We start from the raw sequence: 19,519 nt of genomic DNA on the forward strand, positions 1-19,519 counted from the left end.
AAAGTTGGGGGTGTCAGGCAGTTTGAGGGACGGGGTCTGCTGCACGCAGCATCTTGGGGTGAAATGGAAGGTCGTGATTGAAGGCCTTCCCCCCCCCCCCTGATCCTGAGAGTGCAATCCCAGGTCTTGGAAGAGCTTCTGAAGGACGATCTGGCAATGAAAACACCTTGAACTCTCCGGGACCTCTCCCTCCCTCTCCCCCCCCATCTCAGGTCTCCCCCCCCCCCCGCCCCAAGCCAGCCGCCTTGTCTCCCTGACATGCACCAGGTTTGCGGTCACTGCCGTCCCTCCTGCACGTCTCTCTGGCGGCGCTCACGGCATGCAGAAACACCGGCAGCCGCAGCGCTTGAGCCACACAGCCCCCCCCCCCTGAACTTGCAAACTGCGGCTCCCCCACCCCCGGTGCGCTCTGGGCTGTCAAGTTTGATTTATGGAGCCGCACCGCCGACTCTCTGGTTTGAAGAATTAATGGTATTTGCATATTTTTATTTTGGAATCTGCCCCAGAAGGCGGCTGCCAGGATGCGTGGAGGAGCCTGGGCTTCAGGGATGCCCTTGTGCAAAAGGCTCTTCTCTCCTCTACGCCCCCCCCCCGCCCCCTCCGCTGCCCCCGATTTAGTTGCGGAGGTGAAAAGTTTAAACAGTAAAACCAATAAAACCACATTTATGTGACAGATAAATCGTCTTGCATTGTCAGAGTTCCTGCCGAAAGAACTTCCCGCCCCTCTGGTTGCTCTGCGAGGGAAGGAGGAAGGAGGGAGCCCTCGGAGGCATCGCAAGCCAGAGGCCGCGTGTCCACAAGATGGATAGGGCTCAAGGGCTGTAAAACACACAGGCCATCCGTCAATGCTTCCCTCTCCCCTTCGTGCCCCAGGAGGAAGCCGCTCTCTGCTCCTGTCCTGAGGGGGATGCAGAGCGGGGGACACCACAATCACCAGAGGACAAATTGGCCTGACCCTGGCTCCTCTGCCCGCGGGTCCAAGGCTGCAGCCGGATCTGAGGGTGTCCAAAATGCACGGCTTGCAATGTCTAGACTCTGCTTAGTTCTTACCCGGAGGCTGGAGGCTGGAGGATGTCGCCCCATCCTTTGGGCTTCTGCACGCTTTGTGCCAGCCCTGCACAGTCGCAGGTGGCTTCGCCCACGGCAGTGCCACCGCCCCTTTCTGCCACCCTCCTCCTGCGCACTGTGCCATAAGAAACTCCAATGCCACATTCCTAAGCCTGGTGCCCCCTGTTAAACTACAGGTCCCATCGGCCCTTACCGAGTTGTAGTACGAAACAACCTGGCAGGCACCAGGTTGGCAGAAGCTGTTTTACCGCAACAAGGAAGGGCAGGGCACTGCCTCAAATGGCATTGGCACAGCTCTGGCCATTGTCAGCTTGATTTATCTTCTTTGGGGTCCTAGCCCAGAGGGAAAGGTGTTTTCCTGAGGAGCCCAAGGCTCATGTGTAGAGATTTCCAGTTTGTGGTGTAACAGTTAACCTTTGAAAACACAAATAAAGTGAGAATCTAAGTGAGAATTAGGCACACCTTTGCTCATCTATGCCGTTACCCCCAAAGTCATCAGACCAAGGGACGTGTATTTCCTTTAGGATGCAGAGTTTCTGTTCCTCTCCCGGTACAAGGCTGCCTCTGGATAGGGGAACACCCCCTCTGTGCCGCTTGGCTTTTCAGGGAGCCAGGGCACGGTTGGCACAGCCTTCTCTGCCCCTTGGCTCCCCTGGATTCTTGGTCCTTTCTTCCTCCTGCTCAGCCCAACTCTGCCCTGCCCTGATTTCCTGTGCCAGTCACCTTTCCCTACCACTGCCCCAACCCCACAGCCCAGGCCTGACCAGCTGCTTGCACTCTGAACCAGATCCAGATCCTCCTTTCCTTTTGCCTCCCTGCTGCTTTGTGAGTGCAGACTGCCTTGGGTCGGGGGGGGGGAATTAAAGATTTGGGGGTGGGGAACACACTCACCCTTGCTGACCCTGCTCAGCCCCCTTCCCTGAAAAGAATATCCCAGTTCTCAAAGCATCCTTGCCAGTGGCCCTCCTAACAGCCCTGTGTGGTGGGATGCTGGCATTCCCATTTTACAGGTAAGGCAAAGCAGGGCGTTAAGCCCAGAGCCAAGGGCATCAGCAGCCCCCCCCCCGGAGGCCGTGTTTCATCTCCGAACGTGTCCCCTCCCATGTTGCTCTTAGTTGTGACCTGTTTCTCTCTGTGTGTTTCAGCTCTTAGATCTCTTTCTCCAGTGGGATTGGTCTACATACCTGGCCGACTACGGGCAGCCGACCTGCAAATACCTTCGCGTGAATCCCACAACGGCGCTGATCTTGCTGGAAAAGTGAGTGCCTCAACCGAGACATTCTTCCGATGGTTTCCTGGCTCCTGCGCTTGCTTTGACAAGCAGCCGCGTTCCCTCTGGTGGCTCCTTCCATCGCCTCTGCTGCCTGGCCTGTGCTTCTAGGAGGGAGGAGGGTGGCTGCTGCTGCTCCTGCTTGCTCTGAGGCTGCTGCGCCCCTTGCCATCTGCCCCGGAGCCTCTTGCCACGACATGTTTGTGCTGTTCTGTGTGTCTTGCGCAGGGGCGATTTCCCTGCCGCCCCCGGTCGTCTTCACTTTGTGTGTGCGCATGGGGCGGTCAGAGTGAGCTGGCTGGCAGAAGTGTGCAGAAATCACCAGGGCTCCACACAGAGGTGTGCGCAAAGAGACCGCTCTGGACATTGGAGCATTGCTAGAGCATGTTGGACAGTGAGAATCGAATGCAGACCTCTCCCACATCGCCCCATTAAAACTTCATAGCTTTTGCTTCCAGTTCATATTCATTTAATTATAAGAATGCTTGAATTGACTGATTGAAGAATCCAACATACAAATGAAATCAGGAAATTTAGAAACAGGTATATAGAACTGATACACTTCATTGGCTAGGCAACCTGACTGACATTGTCCTTGTCTGTGAGATGCCCAGTTCTTCTTGGAGAGGGTGCAGATTGACCAAGCATACAAAGTCCCTCTTCATGGCACCATTTAATGTCTCCCTCCCCCCCCCCCCGGGAATGAAGGCAATTGTCAATGCTGATGCAGGTTCCCTGCTGAATTCGCACTCGCCCCTGCCGGTGCCACCAGGAGGTGCTTCTTTACCTTCCCTGGTGGCTTGGCACGCTGCATTTGGAAAGTGGTTCTCAATTCCACACAGCTGGATGTTGAGGACCGGTATCCCTGCCCTTCTCTCTTCGATTGGGCAGCAGCCAATCAATTTTGGGGAGGATGTTGGGTACTTTGCAGTGGCGCCAGTACAACAGGGGTGGGGATCCTTTTGGCCCAGTGGACCACGTCTTTATCTCCCCCCCCCACCTCCCACCGGTCAACTTTGGCAGGTGGGCAAGACCTGGGTCAGTCCCCAGAAGTCATCACATGGACGCCTGCCAAAGCGCAGCATTTCCCAAGAGCCTGACAGCCTGCTCCGACTTCCTTCCTTTGTGCTGCTCATCCTTTTGCCAGCCCACCTGGGTGATGCTTCCTGGCTTGGGCAGAGGAGCCGCCCTGGGCAAAATGGCGCCATGCTTCTCCCCAGGGACCCTTTGCCGCATTCCCCTCTTGCTTAGCTGCTCTGTGTGTCGAAGTCCTGGCTTGGCTGCTGGTGGCGGATCCTTGCTGCTCGGTCATCCTCCCTCCCTCCCTCCGGACCAGAATGGCTTGCAGGGTCACTGGAGTAGATTTGCCCAGGGGGCCAATGGCCAGAGAAGCCACTTCTTAACTCCTCTCTCGGTTTCTCTCCCTCTCTCTCTCTTTCTCCTTCTTCACTTCCACAGGATATCACGAGAGTAAGTATGTGGGGGCTCCTTTAGTTTCCTTCCCTGTGAGTCCTTTTATTGTGCAATTTAAGTGGAGCACTCAGTGGCTGAAAGGCACCTAGTCCTTCTGGAAACAGCCCCTCCTGGTAACTTTGTCATCTCCAATCCGCTAATTGCTGTTTCAAGCGGGATGGCAATTTCAACCAGGGCTGCTGTGTATTTAGAGATGAGCTTCCAACAAAACACAGGGCGTTTTGATGAGGGTTTGGCAAAGACGCCTGGCCATTAATTTCCTCCTACCTGTGCTGTTCTTTGTAGCCCAATAGCCCCACAGGGAGACCCATCCGGGCCCCAAGACCCTTTCGTCAGGCTTCAAGCATACACTCGGGTGTCCCCCACAAATCCCATAATTTATTCCTGATGTGCTGGTGGTGGGTTGCCTGGCGTGGAGCAGCCTAGCCCAGTCACTCCCATGACTCCCAGTCAGCTTGACCAAAACGCCTGGAAGGTGCTGGGCTGGGCTAGGCTGCCGTAGCCCCCCACCCCTTGGCCTTTCCCGCCCCATGTGTGAAGGCAGTTTCCCTACTCAGAAGTTTAAAATGAGAGTCAGTAGGCAGCCAGGACCACACTACTTAATGTCAGAAAATCCACACCCAAATATAAGAGATGGATATGTTCAAGAGAAGGTCGGTCCCTTTTTCTGGGGACTGTAGCTGCTGAGTAACTGGAGACCAAAAGTAAGGGAAGAAGTTTTCAACCTTTTTGGGGTCCATGACTCCCTTGACCAACTATATTCTTTCTGTGGCACCCCTGTGAGGCTCAGGAGCTGTTATGTCACCCCTTGCCTGCAGAGCTAGCAGCCTCTCATCTCTTTGAATACCCTCCCTTGTGGAGCATTCCCTCAGCCTCCTCTCCTTGTGAACCATCTGGGCAGCTGCTGCTGCTGCTGCCCTGGTTTCTGAGCTGCCCCCACAGAGAGGTGCCTCCTCACACTGCCCCACAGGGTCCCGAGAAGCACCCCCTGGCCAGCCCCAGAGGCACCATTCACTTGTAGCCAGGGCTGCCACAGCAAACAGCCATGCAAGCCTTTGGGAGGCAGAGCTGCGAGAGGGCACCAGAGGAGGGAGGGAAGGAAAGAGGGACAGAGGCTAGTGTTGCCCGGGGCACCCCTGACCAGCGTTCAAGGCACCCCAGGGTGCCACAGCACACTGGCTGAAAACCACTGGCCTAAGAGGTTTTCCTGGGGCCTCTCCCTTCTCTAAGGAAGCCCACTTCATGCCTTCAGAAATCTGTCTTGTGCACCTTTCGTCATTTGGGTGTCCTCCTGAATTCATGGGATCTGGAGGGCAGCGGGTCTGGTATGTGGTATCAATTCCCTCTAATAGCCCAGAGAGTCATCACAACCCAGTTGCCAAAGCTCTGTCGTGTGTTGCACCCTCAGGTCCTCACAAATCACCCGCCCACCCTGGGCAATGCAGAGAGCTGAGGGCTGGATCCTCAGGGGCAGGGGTAGCCCCCTCTGGAAGCAGGGGCAGACCCCAATTTGCTTTGCCCATTAGAAGTGCTATCATGATTATTTCATAAAACTTATACAGCATTTGATTAAAAAAGCAAAAAACTCACCGCAGTTTACAGAAGATGTAAAGCAGTAGCATTATCCCTAAGGAAAATCAACAATAATTTAAAACTTTCAGGAATTTAGAATAACGATTCACTAAAAACAGATTAATATTCGCACCAGCTTTCTAAACATCTGGGGAGGCTTTTTTCAAATGGGAAGGCTTTTAGCAGGTGCCAGAAAGAGTACAGTGAATGTGGGAATGTTCAGGGAGGCAGGAGAGGATATATTATTTATTAATATCCTTCCTAACTTGCGCTAGCAAGTTCCATAACTTAGCAGAGTTTTACATTCCCCTTTAAAGGCACAGCGGATAGCTGGTTGCAGGCTTGTTTAAGTCTCTCAATATTAGTGACTTGGTAAGTTCCCTTATGTGGGACGCGGGTGGCGCTGTGGGTTAAACCACAGAGCCTAGGGCTTGCCAATCAGAAGGTCGGCGGTTTGAATTCCCGCGACAGGGCAAGCTCAGTCCCAGCTCCTGCCAACCTAGCAGTTCGAAAGCATGCCCAAAAGTGCAAGTAGATAAACAGGTACTGCTCCGGCGTTTCCATGTGCTGTTTTCGTGTGCTGTTCTGGTTCGCCAGAAGCAGCTTTGTCATGCTGGCCACATGACCTGGAAGCTGTACGTCGGCTCCCTCGGCCAGTAAAGCAAGATGAGCGCCACAACCCCAGAGTCGGTCACGACTGGACCTAATGGTCAGGAGTCCCTTTACCTTTACCTTCCAAAAGCTCATCTCATCTGCAAAGCTTTAGTCTTATTCAACTCAACCTGATGAACTTATGAAGACAGCAGAACAAGAAGAAATAAATTCCCTTATATCCCTCTTAAAAGAATAAACACACCACAATCTTGTGTAAAGTATATAAAAGTAGTTTACTCACATTCTGTTCACAGTTGGATCCCAGAAGGCAGACTTAGTTACAAAGTATATACATGTGGATCTACCCCATATGGGAGGGGTTAATCCCAGAGACTGCAGACTGGCAGTCACTGCTATTCACATGACGAAAGGAAGATGGAAAAGAGGGAAGGGGCTGTGTACCTTGTGCTTTTGTTACCTGCACAGGTAAGGTCACGCCCACCTCTAGTCACATGCAAGAGGAACTATGTCCCAGTCCAGGAGGAAACAGGAAGTTTTCGACTGACTAGACCAAACATCCCCTTGCATGTCCACTCTAGGAAAACAAGGAATGTTGTCTTTGACTGCTACTTATGTATCACATCCCACAGTGAAGGTACCTGCCTGGTGTCCACAGGTAGGGAGTTCCAAAGTTCCACTAAAACACAGAGTTCTTACAAATGCAGAACGGGTATTTGTGGCACCTGGACAGAGCCAGTTTTGCGAAAGGCAATCCTGTAGCTTTATGGGTGGCAAGGGCTCCACGTTTGGAGGGAGGGAGACGAAAAGGGCCCCTTTGGCACCTGGACGTTCTCTTCCTGTGTGAAGGGGGCTCTGTCTCTCTCTCTCACCTGCCCCTTCCCCAGCCTTTCTGCCTGCGAGGCATTGATGCTCTTGCTTTCCCTCCCTGCGCAGGATGAAGGACACGAGCCGCAAGAACAACGTCTTTGCGCAGTTTCGGAAGAACGAACGGGACAAGCAGAAGCTGATTGACGCGGTGGCCAAGCAGCTGCGAGGCCTCATCAACACCCACCACTCGTGAGGTGGGGGTCGGGCAGGGCCACATGGATGCCTGGGGGTCCAGCGGCACACAGAGGAGAGGAGGCTTGTCCTGGCACCGGCCCACCCTCCTCATGGAGCCCTTCCTCGTGGACAAACGTGGCTGCTGGAGGGGAAGGAGAAGCAAGGGGAGGCACCAACTGTTCCTCCTCCTCCGTCCTCTTTCCAGGATTTGAGGCCTCTTCGTCAAGACTGGGACATGATCCAGGAGCCCAAAGCCCCGTCAACTCCTTCCAGAAGCCAAATGTCAGTGGGTCCATCGGCCTGGTGTTTGCTGACAGCGTCGGGGTTTGTTATTATTTTTTAAAAAGGGTTGGGGTTCCAAACGTGGTTCAGCAAAGAGACATTTTATTTGCCTGCAATGTGGAATTGGTTGTTCGGGGCGTGGCTGTAGCAGGAGGATTGGCTATGGGTCCTTTCCCATGGCTGGTTGGTGGTGATAGGGTATGTTTGCAGCGCGAAGCCTCCATTGCTGGGCATCTTGGCAAGGCAGCTGGGCATCACCTGTGCCCCCAACACCTTGCTTTGTATTTTCCAAAAAGCAGCGCATTGTGATGTTGAGAGCATCCCTTTGTGACATCGCAACCGACAGCTGAGGGGGGCGGTTACTTCTCCAGGGGGAAACAGCTGAGCAAATTGGCCCTTACCTTTCCGGGGAGAGCAGAGAGACGCACACCTTTGCGCGCACACACACACACACACACACACACAAACACACACACCCTTTCAACTCTGGCTGTTTGCAAATCGAAATCAATTCTCTTCTCATCGCAGGCCTACAGTCAGTTCATTAAGAATGGGGAACGGAGATATTTGAGCAGTGTAATTTCGGTGCAGCTTCTGTTTATCCACTAGGGCAGGAAAGGGGATCTGCTGAGATCAGCCCCATATGGCTGCCCCGGGAGAGGAAGCTTTTGTGGGTCAGACTGGCCTACAGATTGGGGTGTGTGTGTTTTTTTTCCCTTCCACTGCCTTGCCCACCCTACCTGGGGCAATGGCTTTTCCTGGCCCTTTCCGCTTTGCTCTCCTGACACTATTTTTCAATGTTTATTTGCCTGTGAGTTCAGCAGCGTCCCTCAGGGGTGCATTTTTAAGGGTCTGTCTGCATTAGGGGGGCCTGACCCCCACTTTGTAAGCAGGTCTGCCTTGAAACTACATTTTCCTTCCATGCTGCCTGCAGCTACGGTGGGGCAGCCATGAGGCTTGTGGGAATGAGGTGGAAGAATCTTCCTTTAAAATAAAACCTTACCTTAGCAGAATCTCACAGCCAGAAGGAGGGGCCCTTCCCAGTCCCCTGAGCCCCCTCTTTGCCTGCTCGGGAAAGGGGGTGGCTCACTTGTGCCAAGCTTGTGGCCACGGTGGGAAATTTGGGGGCGTGAGCCACTGGGCAGCTCTGCTTACATCAGGCTAGGAAAGGCGGGTTGCCAGCCGAGTGCCAATGGGCAGCTTGTCCAGCCCTGGGTGGCACAGGTGGGCATCGGCCGTTGGAAAAAAATGGAAGGGGGGCTGCTCCCCATTACAGGGCACCATTTCTGTCCTATCCAGTTACGCCTGTGCAGGAAATGTTCCTAGTGGCTTGGGGGGGAGGGTTGCTTCCTGCCCTGAGCTCCCTTGAGCCCTCAAAGGGGTGGGGGGGCTTCTTACTGGGCCTCCTGAAGTGAAAGATCTGGTGGTCCCAAATTTCTGCACGATCCTTGCAGGCTTCGGAGTCAGTCAGGACTCCAATGGAAGACAAAAGGCCAACAGAAGCAGGCATTTGTGCGTGTGCCACGAGACGATGTCTGTAGACGGTGTGGAGGTGGTTGGCGACTCCCTGGCTAGAGGACCAACCACATGAATTCCCCTCACCATTTTGCCTTGTCCGCCACTGTCCCTATGAGGCGGCCCGTCCAGCGGGGGTGCTCTTCCCACTGCCAAAGGCAGAAGAGATTGGAGGGGGGGTGGCTTTGGGTCCGTCCAATGTTTTTGATTTGGGTGTTCCTCCCGCGTCCCCCAGAATCTCCCCCCTCCTCCAGCCACATCACCTGCGGGGGAGAATTGGATGGCCATTTCCGGCTCAAGTTCCTTTTGGAAGCAGCAGCCGCCGCAGGTGTTCCACGCCCTCTTACATTTGGGGGCACGAAAGGGAAAAAGGGGGTCATCTCGGCGAGAAGCTGGTGCAGCTGGATTTGTCCCTCCACTGGGGACTCTTTGTTCCGTTCCATTGTGAAATTCTTTGGCATGGTGTGTGTGTGTGTGTGTGTGTGTGTGTGTGTGTGTGTGTGTGTGTGTGTGAAGCCGGTCACAGGGGATGAGAGGAGCAAGGGGGGTGACACTAGGTCACCTGGGGGGGGGCTCCTGTGCTGGGAGTAGTTACAGCACTGAAAAGGGGGGAAGCCGGACAGCAGGCAGGCCTGTACTTCGAAGGCTTTGCAGTTCCCAAGGTGGCTACTTCCAGGTGAGGCCAACCCATTCCTTTGGCTTTCCTGAGCAAAAGCCAGAAGGGAGACCCCGCTGGGGACCCCAGCCAGCCTCGAACATCCCGCAACCTCCGATCAGGACCTCCTTCCAGCCTCTACGGTACTCGGTGGAAAGAGGGTTGCTGGATCTGGCTGGGACCGACTTATCCGCACAGCAGCCCAAACTGAACCCCTCCTGGCCCTGATCTGGAGAAAGGGCTGGTTGGCATGAAGGGGGGGGGGGAGCTAAAGGAGATATTTGTTCTGAGTGTCCGATTTCAGGAGGGTCCAGCTCCAAGCCGCCCATCACATAATGGGGATGAGAAATGGAATTTTGGTGCTCTGCTCCCAGTTAGCGTTTTGTGCCAAGCAGTACAGTCCCATCCCTTCAAAAGGGAATTAATCATTGCGGCAGAGTGAGTGAGAGAGAGTGGTTGGCTTCCTTTAGAAAAGCAAAACGGGAGGACGTTTTCTGGTTTTTTTTTTTAAAGAAAGAAATCCCCATGAATGAATTGCCTCCTCCACAGTTCATTGTTTGATACCGAGAGACGGGGCGGGTGAGAAGTATCATTATTAATAGGAGAATAAGTGTGTGTGTGTGTGTGTGAAGAACAGCCACCAGCCTTTGGCCACCCAGGCAATCGGAGCAGAAACCTGCCAGAGGGGGCTTAGAGGGTGGTACCCAAGCATTCCCTGCAGAATTGCAGGCGGGGTCTTGGGGCAGCCCCTCCGGGTGGCAAAGCCGGCTTGGTCCAGGCTGCTCCTTCCTCCTCCCTTTAAGACTTGAGAGCGGCAGGACTGGCTAAATGCTCTTGGGCCCCCGTATGCAAGCGCCCTGGCCCGCCTGCAGGGGTTTGTAGCTGCTCTAGAGGGGGGGGCTTTCCTCCGCAGCCCCCTCCTTCGCAGGGACCTCTCCTGCCCACATCCTTCCTGTCGACACTTTGCTGGAGATCAAAGCAAAAGTTCTTTGCTGTTTTTGCACTTGGGTTAAATCTGACCCCACTTTTCAAACTCACAAGGGAAAAAAGAAAACCCCTCTCCATTGTATTGTTGCTGTTCGTGTTTTTGTTTTTGTTTTTAAATATTCATTTTGTATGTAGGTATTTTTTAATTGTTACTATTTTTTTCAAAGCCAGGCTCTTTGTTCCTGCAGAAACCGTTTCCATTAAGGGCTTGCAAATGTGATCGTACTGGGGTGGTTGTAAGGAAGCCTGCTGGTGGATCTCGAAGCAAATGCTTTAGTGCCACTGGCCGTCCAGGGCAGGCGGTCAAGAGTAGGCAAATGGTTTGGCCTCTTTTCTCCTGGGGCCTTCTGGTTTTGATGGGGCCTCTGGAAGCAAATAGTGCCCGTCCTTTTGGCTTGACACACAGACCATTGCAAGAGCCAGCTCTCATTTTTTGGGTGGACGGGCCCATTTTTGGTGGAGCCGTCTTCTGAGCGCTGCAACCGCGACGGCATAATTCACCACAAACCCGGAAATCCTTTGAAAAGAGGCTTGAACCAAGTGTTGGGTCTCAACCACATAGCACATCTTAGAAGCAGTCAGAAGACCACTTCGGGGCCCCTAAACTACCACAACCACACCCAACACACAAGCTTCTCTGTAGTACGTTTATTAATTGCTCATTTATCTGTGTGCTTTTTTATTTTCTGGGTGTCTTCTGTTTTTTTATTTTGAGGGGAGTATTTTGTAAACTAATGTGGTGAAAACAGCTTTTTTGCACAAGTCATTGCACAAAAAGGGTGAAATGTTTAGTACATTTTAAGTTTTAACTTTAAAGGGATTTCTATCGGAGAGGGCTAGAACAGCTACTGATCTTAAGAAGAGGGGAAACGGGGGCTGCATGGGACTGCTGTCTGAATGGCATTAGATATTTTAGCATGTTGATTTGAACTGTACATTTATTATTCTGTCGTAATTTTTATTAAAAACCATGTCATCCAAGAGTGTGAGTGTGTGCTTTTGTCTGAGCACCTCTCACTGGGTTGCCTGCAAGTCTCTCTCACTCACAAAATCCACCTCGCTCTCTCCCTGCACTTGTGAAATATACTCGGAGTCGAGAGTGAATTTCATGCTCTTTATTCAGCTCATAGTCATCAAGGAGAAGAAGAGAGGAATGGCTCTTTTCCCAAAACCATCTGCTTATATACATTATTTACACAATGGGCCTTGTGTGATTGGCTACTTCAGGGCTACACCTGTGGGCCAATCAGGTTGTGGATTGACTTCTGCCTGCAGCCTGATTGGCTGCTCCTACAGGCCAATCAGGTTGCAGATTCACTTCTGCCAACCGCCTGATTGGCTGCTACTGCAGGCCAATTAGGCTGCGGATTCACTTCCACCTGGAGTTGGATTGGGTAGCTCCTGCGGACCAATCAGACTGCTGATTCTGAATCCTATTGTTCTAGGATTCAGCTCAGTACGTACATAACAACTTGGATCTGGCCTTTACAGTAAGGAGAAATCTTGTGGCTTTCTTAAAAAAACTATTCCCACCCCCTCCACTTGTTTTATTGAATAATAATTTGTACCTTCGTGTGAAAACCAAATTAGTTGGTGTTTTAAAAGGTAAGAACATGAAGGCAAAAAGTTCGCCTCACCATCTTCCCCTTTCCAGATACCCCACCTGGCCAAGCGTCTGCCAGTGGAACCGATGGGCACCAACAAAAACAGCTCACTTAAAATGGGTGAAGATCCAGGCAGAGAGTAGTTTGATAATCCCAGCAAACGCCTCTGGTATATGAATTCTGAATCAATCGAACTGATAGCACATATTTTGAATACCTGTCATTCAGAGGCGAAAATAAGAGATGCTGCAGATACAAAAGAACAACCCACATATACAGTAATCAATTACTTGCAGATCATCAACGTTCCCTGTACAAAATGCATCACAGTCATTCCGGTAGGAGACAGTATTCCAGCACATTGCCTGTCCTTTGCTGAGTTGTGAGCAAACATCTTAACAACAAGAGGTGATGGGGAGACCCTCTCCCTTGCACATCCTTGCCAGCCTCTCTAGATCCGAGCTGAGTAGAGTCCTGGGTTCAGGGCTTCCCTCTCATGTCCTCACCACTTCACCCATAACTGGAAGCAAAGAAGACTACAACATAAAATGTATTTTCAATCATATTTCTAAACAGTTGATGCAATGACAAAATGGTTGCCACCCTTTAAAACTAGGTGCAGAATGAAATGTGATTCTTCTCTGTGCATTTTGTTTTCTTACTCTCCTTTTTCGCAAAAGAGGAGACTCAGCAACCAGACCTGCTTGCAAGACCTTAGATCTGAGCTATCTGCTCTCTTCTGTGTCGTGCGAGCGAACCGAGGTTCACACACTTGGTGGGGGCGCTGCTAAACTCTTTTTTCACGTTGCTGTAGGAAACTCGGTTCAGCTGAGCTCTAAGGAAATTCACCAGTAGGGCTTTGGAAGCCACACTGACCAGAAAGCAGGTGATGGCCGGAGAACAATGATCCACAGGGAAAGAGAGCTTGGTTTTAAATGGGGTGAGATAGCAGATCAGTTCATACAGAGACTTTCCACCAAAATCTAACAAGATGGGAAAGGGTTGAGTTTGCTTGCTGTAAAGTGACCAAGGGGATTTGTATTATAGGACAGTACTTAACTAAATGAATAAGCCACTTACGGATTTCATGGATTTCAAAAGAGATCTGAAATGTTTCTTTCTATTCCTCTGCTACCCCATGCCACGAAGTTCTCTGGGAAATAGAAGAACATAGGACAAGCTCTGCTGGATCAGGCCAAAGGAGGCCCATCCAAGTTGTCTTCATCATCATTTTATTTTTATGCTGCCTTTCCATAGTTAAGACCTTGCTCAGGGCAGCTCACAGCGTGGAAAGATTTGCATAATTACAAAAGTAGTCGTAAACAATAAATAAAGCACATCCAGAGGTACACAGCAAAGTCGAACAATTTTCACATAAATCATAAGGTCTAAAAATAAAGATGCCAAAAATATATAGTATCTACAACAGTCTTTCTATGGCAATCCCTCATAGCCACATAAGATTGTCTTCCATAAACACGGTTTTAAAAATGACTCCGTAAGTGACTGTGGAGGCCAATTCTGGAACCACACGTCCTTCTACAGTGGGGACATTGGCTCCCGGGTGGGAGTTGATCCCGGTGAGGGTTTGCCAAGCGTGCCTTCCTCTTAGCACGTTTCTCCCTTGCGTCCTGAGTTCGAGTATCTTCAAAGCCCATTGTAGGGATGGCGTCGCTGGGTGAGGGCACACCCTCCCCCGCAGCATAAGACAAGCCACAGCTGTCTAGCCGCCATGCCCACTCCTTGACCTTTTGTCTCCTCAGCAGTGTTCCGTGTCCTGACCTTTACCACCTTTGCAAAGGTATTGCTCATTTCCCCCTGTAATGGGAACATGACGTGGGGGAGCAAGTTGCGTAGATAACTAGGCAACACCCAGGGGGCTCGGGATTGGAGAAGTGTACAGGGCAAAGCCCTGAATGTATCTTGCTGGTTTTGCATATCTTGCGAATAAAAAGAGTCTCTGCTAAGCTAGCAATCAGCTTGGTCCTGCACAGCTCACTTGCCTCCCAACTCCTGTTACTTCTACACCCAGGACACCTTTGGTCAAGGCTGTTCTCCAACTGGTTTGCGCTCACAGGCCAGTGTTTCCCAGTTGTTGGTGTTTATGCTACATTTTAAAGATTTGCCTTGAGACAGTCTTTAAACCTCTTTTGTTGACCACCAGCATTACGCTTTGCATTTTTAAGTTTGGAATATAGTAGGTGCTTTGGAAGACGATCATTAGGCATCCGCACAACATGACCAGTCCAACGAAGTTGATGTTGAAGAATCATTGCTTCAACACTGGTGATCTTTGCTTCTTCCAGTACACTGGCATTAGTTCACTTGTCTTCCCAAGGGATGTGCAAAAATTTTCGGAGACACTGTTGATGGAATCCTTCGAGGAGTTGGAGATGGCCTTTATAAGTGATCCCTGTTTCACAAGCATACAGTAAGGTTGGTAGTACAATTGCTTTGTAAACGAGCATTTTGGTTTCCCTGCGAATGTCCCGGTCCTCAAGCACTCTGCACTTCAACCGGGAGAAAGACTTACTTGCAGAGCTCAGGCGATGCTGGATTTCAGCATCAATGTTGGCCCTTGTGGAAAGATAACTGCCCAGGTAGGAGAAGTGATCGACATTTTCCAACGTTACACTACTGAGTTGGATTTGTGGCGCTGCAGAGGGGTTAAGACGCCAGCCTCCTGATCTCCTGGTAGCCAGCCAGCTGCTTCGAGGGGGGGGGCGGGGTGAGCCAAGCAGCCCTCTGCCCCCCTGTGATTCCCAGCAGCAGGTATTCAGAGTAAGAGGGGGAACATGACCGTCATAGCTAGTACCGTAGCTGTCATTTACTTATTGCAATAAAAAACCGAATACGAGTAGGAAGTGAAACAAAACCATTAGAATGCAGGGGAATGACAAGCCTACAGAAATGCAACAAACCAGAACCTGTGGCTTCCTCTGTGTAAGAAGCCAAGGCCCAGAGCATCTGGGTTATTTGGAAGGCCTGGGGGGGGGAGAAAAAGGGCATCACTTGATACCGAAATGGCCACCTAGTTGACAGATGTTCCCTCCATGGAGCAGGGGCCACTGCAGACAAGGCCCTTCTTCCTGGTGTTGGCTTGCCTGCCTCACACCATTTAACACGAACGTCAAAGTTTAATTCAGCCGTGTCCTTTTTGATACTTTGTTTATTGTTTGTGACCACTATTTTTATGTTTGTAGTTAGGCAATCTTTGATACGTTGCCCTCTGCCTTGAGCATGGTTTTAATTGTGCGTCAAGGGGTGTCTTGAGCTTCTCCAAAGAGTGATGGGCTTTCATGAAGAAGAGGTCTAGTCAAGAAGATGTGTACCTCCACCTTCACCCCCTCCCCCCCCCAGGAATGGAAGATCTGGGACCCTGGCTTATGGGCAGATCACCTGCTTTTCATGCAGAAACTTGCTCTGGTTTCAGTCTCCAGTGGCAAGACCTCCAGGTGAGCTCTGGGGAGCCCTGCCAAGTGAAGAGCCCCATGCCGTTTGACTTGAGGGTCCAAACCATCAAACCCTCTTGAGCACCTGCTTTCAGAGTTGCCCATCTCCTAGCCCCCAGCAGCTTCCCCGTCACGTCCTGTGGCCAACCTCTGGACCTCCTCCTAACTTCTCACCCTGCCCCCGCCTGGTCTAGACAGGTCCCCTCCTTTTTGACACGCTCTCCATCTTCCCTCCCCTCCTCAAGGAGCCACACTTATTAGGCCCCCTAACTGAATGAAGCTCTGCCAGAGCCATCCATCAGCACGCCAAGGCCATCCATTACCCTGCCGGGCAGGAGGCAATTAGGGCGACGGGGCTGTAAATCACCGCCACTCTCCCCGTTGTGCCACGGGGGCCGCAGCGGACGGTGGCAGGGGCCGCCAGGCTCTGATCACATTTCCCCCGCCCAAGGTGAAGCCGCACCAGGGATGACAAATTGTCGTCCCGCCATCCCCTCTTAGGGGCTCATCTGTCTCTCTACCGACGGGACAAGGTTATTGGATCTTCCCATGGATGGGACCGGGCGGCGTTATTGCTCAACGTCGCCGTGACAAAGGGAAGTGTTAATGGCCCCACAGAGGGACAACTCAGCCCCATTTGTTTCCATTAGGGCTGCCGCTGCTTTTCCCGGAATGTTTGGGCTGCGCTTCCACTTCCAGGGGGAATCTCAAGTCAGCGTTGCCGTACGTCTGGAAAAGTTCGCTGAAATATGGGAACCCTGTCTTAACTTTCCCGTGTGGGGCTTGCAAAACTTTTGGTGGCCTTTGCTGCAAGGATGACGGCTTCCCCATGAGAAATAAAGGAGGAGTTAGCAATATGCCTTTCTCCCTTGCAGCCTCGGCTGCTCATGAAGCCCCCGAACCAATTATTCACCTGTGCTTCCAAAGCTCCACAGACCTGAGAAGAGAGCGATGGAGCTCTGAGCCGCACACCTTGATGTGATTTCTGGGGCTCATATATATCTTGTCGCTGGAGGCTGCAGAGATAGTCAGAATCCTGCTCTTCTGTAGAGCAGAAGGTTGAAGAGCAGTTGGGGGGTCTTGAAGGGGGACATCTAAGCCAGACTCGTCGAATCATAGAATTGCAGAGTTGGAAGGTCCCCCAAGGGTCATCTAGTCCAACCCCCTGTAATGCAGGGAATCCAGACTGGCCTGAGCTTCTCCGTTGACTCTGTTAAAAGAGTGTAAGCTTACAACTGTATGAAATATCCCTTTTCATATGCAACAAACAGTAATTTTCACATTGCAAAATAAAGAGTTTACATTTGTCGACTTTCTGTGCACATGAAATACATTTTTTTTTAATTTCATGTTTATTTATTATCATTTAAATATTACACTGCTTAATACATTTTTAATGCTCCAAACATCAGCCCTATTAATATTTTGCTTGTTGTTGTTAATAATAATACCAGTAATAAAAACTGCTGCTGCTGCTGCTACTACTACTACTAATTTTATTATTTATACCCTGCCCATCTGGCTGGGTTTCCCCAGCCACTCTGGCAGCTTACAGCATATATCAAAGAATAATAAAACATCAAACATTGAAAACCTCCCAATACAGGCCTGCTTTCAAATGTCTTCTCAAAATTGTATAGTTCTTTATCTCCTTGACATCTGAAGGGAGAGCGTTCCACAGGGAGGGTGCCACTACGGAGAAAGCTCTCTGCCTTCGAAATTAACCTCGAGTTTGATGTACTGTATTTAAATCTCAAAAAGCTATTTAAGGGAATTATCTTAGCCCACTTTGACACTATTGCCAAGCAATATATATACAGTGGTACCTCGGGTTACAAACGCTTCAGGTTACAGACTCTGCTAACCCAGAAATAGTACCTTGGGTTTGCTTCAGGATGAGAACAGAAATTGTGCTCCGGCGGCACAGCGGCAGCAGGAGGCCCCATTAGCTAAAGTGGTACTTCAAGTTAAGAACAGTTTCAGGTTAAGAATGGACCTCCGGAATGAATTAAGTACTGAACCAGAGGTACCACTGTAACACATCTACATGGCTTGCACTTATTTAGGATGCGTTATTCACAGTTACTGATTCCAGGGCAAAAATTGCAACCCACGAATGAATACATTCAATAATGGTCTGGTATCCTTACCTGGCAAGGAAGGAGAGTTGTCTATTGCCGGCCGACAGAGGACAACATACCCCAGAATTATTCTCAGACAACCTCTGCCCACAGTTTCACAGATGTTAAACCTTATGGGTCGGGGAGCAGAACAAGCCCTTTGGGGATGAAATAAAACCACCTTGGTTTATAATCATCAGTCTGCCATCCTGATATCTTCACAGCGTTCCAGTTTCCCAAATCCTTAAACATTATCAGGCGATTAAATTGAGAGCCTGGTCCTAACACCTGAACCTCTTCCTGCTCCTTTTCATGCGTCACCCGAGTTCTGGGATCAAAAGTGTTCTCTCATACTGCATTACGGTGTGGTATGCTGGTTTGACAGCCACGGACAGAGAGTCCCTACGGAGGGTGGTGAAGACAGCACAGGATATCGTGGGCTGTCCCCTGAGTCTGCTAGATGTTATCGCGGGAGACCGTTGCCTCAGAAGAGCGAGGAACATTCTCAGGGATGACTCACACCCTGGCCAGCATCTTTTTGAAGCATGATAAGTCGCACCAACAGGTTAAAGCAGTGGTTCCCAACAGGTGGTCCGGGGACCCCCAGGGGTCCGCGAGCTATGCCAGAGGGGTCCGCAAGATGCTATTAGAATAAAAAATATATTAAATATATTTCGTATGATAACAGATTTTTTGTTTTGGCCGCTTCCTGCATGAGCAGAGTCTAGCGCAAAACTAGAATTAGATAGAGGCAGTAGTTCTGCTGTATGCCGTTAGGTGGCGCTTTACAAACACTACTGTTTTGCAAAGAGGCAGCGCGCGCATTCTACTAACGCTCACCTCCCCAAGATGCTTTGCGCGCGTCGGCTTCATTTGTGTGCTACTGCGCAGGTACCCTGTCTTCTCCATTCCCCTCCCTCCTCCCTGGCGCGCGCTGCCTCTTTGCAAAACAGTAGTGTTTGTAAACAAAGCGTTGTTTTTCGCGGAAGCTACAGTTCGCGTAGTTAAAAATGGACCGTTGGTTAAAAAGTGGTTCGTTAAAACGACAAAGGCCTACAGATGAAGAGGAAGAACTGTAAAAAACGTATAAATATAAAATATAAAAAGACTCTTAATTTGGCTCCCACTTTTTAATTTTAGGATTAGGAATTAATGGGGGTCCTTGTCACAATAGCGGCTCGATGAGGGGTCCTCGAGAAAATTTTGTTGGGAACCCCTGGGTTAAAGAGCAGTTTTCACCCATGGGCTGTGAGGCTGCTGAATGGAAGACAACAACAGGCCCGGCTCTAGGGGTAGTCTCGGTAGCGCAGGGCTCCAGGGGGCCGGGCTGGCAGGAGGGCACTACGCACTGAGATGGCCCTGCACAGCAACATTGCAGCTGATGTTCGGGGTTGGGGGTCGTATGACAGCACACAGAGTGTAACAAGGACTGAGAGATTGTGGGGGGAAGGGGGGGGCTCGTTTAATCTCACTGTAAACAAGTGGTACAGTGACAATGAAATATTTCTATTTCTGTTCTATAGAAAGTCCTTGACAACTTGGGACCACTTTACCTACAAGATCGCTTTGCCTCACATTCGCCCAACTGACCTCTTCCATCGGCAGAATTATAATAATAATAATAATAATAATTATTATTATTATTATTATTATTTATTTATTTATACCCCGCCCATCAGGTGCCTCATAATATTTGTTCTGCATTTGTATAAACTTGGTTGTTCTGTGTGGCAGCACCTGCACTTTCGAACTCCCTGCCTCTTCGATATCAAGCAAGCGCCTTCGTTGTCCTCTTTTTGGTGCCTGCTAAAAAAGTTCTTTGTTTAGACCAGAGGCTTGGAAAGGTGGTGTGAATTTAACCTTTT

At 50.6% G+C, this 19,519-nt stretch overlaps 1 protein-coding gene across 3 annotated transcripts in view; it reads left to right on the forward strand.

Annotated features, from left to right (window-relative positions):
• Positions 1-11,459, forward strand: part of EXOC6B (exocyst complex component 6B) — a 218,297-nt gene extending 206,838 nt beyond the window's left edge. For all 3 annotated transcript variants that reach the window (XM_035103719.2, XM_035103722.2, XM_060278290.1), the window contains exons 21-22: positions 2,214-2,326; positions 6,932-11,459. In XM_035103719.2, coding sequence (XP_034959610.1) covers positions 2,214-2,326; positions 6,932-7,058 — 240 coding nt within the window. In that variant the 3' untranslated portion in view covers positions 7,059-11,459. The remainder of the gene's footprint in view (positions 1-2,213; positions 2,327-6,931) is intronic.
• Positions 11,460-19,519: the final 8,060 nt, after the last annotated feature.

The sequence above is a fragment of the Zootoca vivipara genome, chromosome 9 (genome assembly GCF_963506605.1).
Source record: "Zootoca vivipara chromosome 9, rZooViv1.1, whole genome shotgun sequence".
NCBI lineage: Eukaryota > Metazoa > Chordata > Lepidosauria > Squamata > Lacertidae > Zootoca > Zootoca vivipara.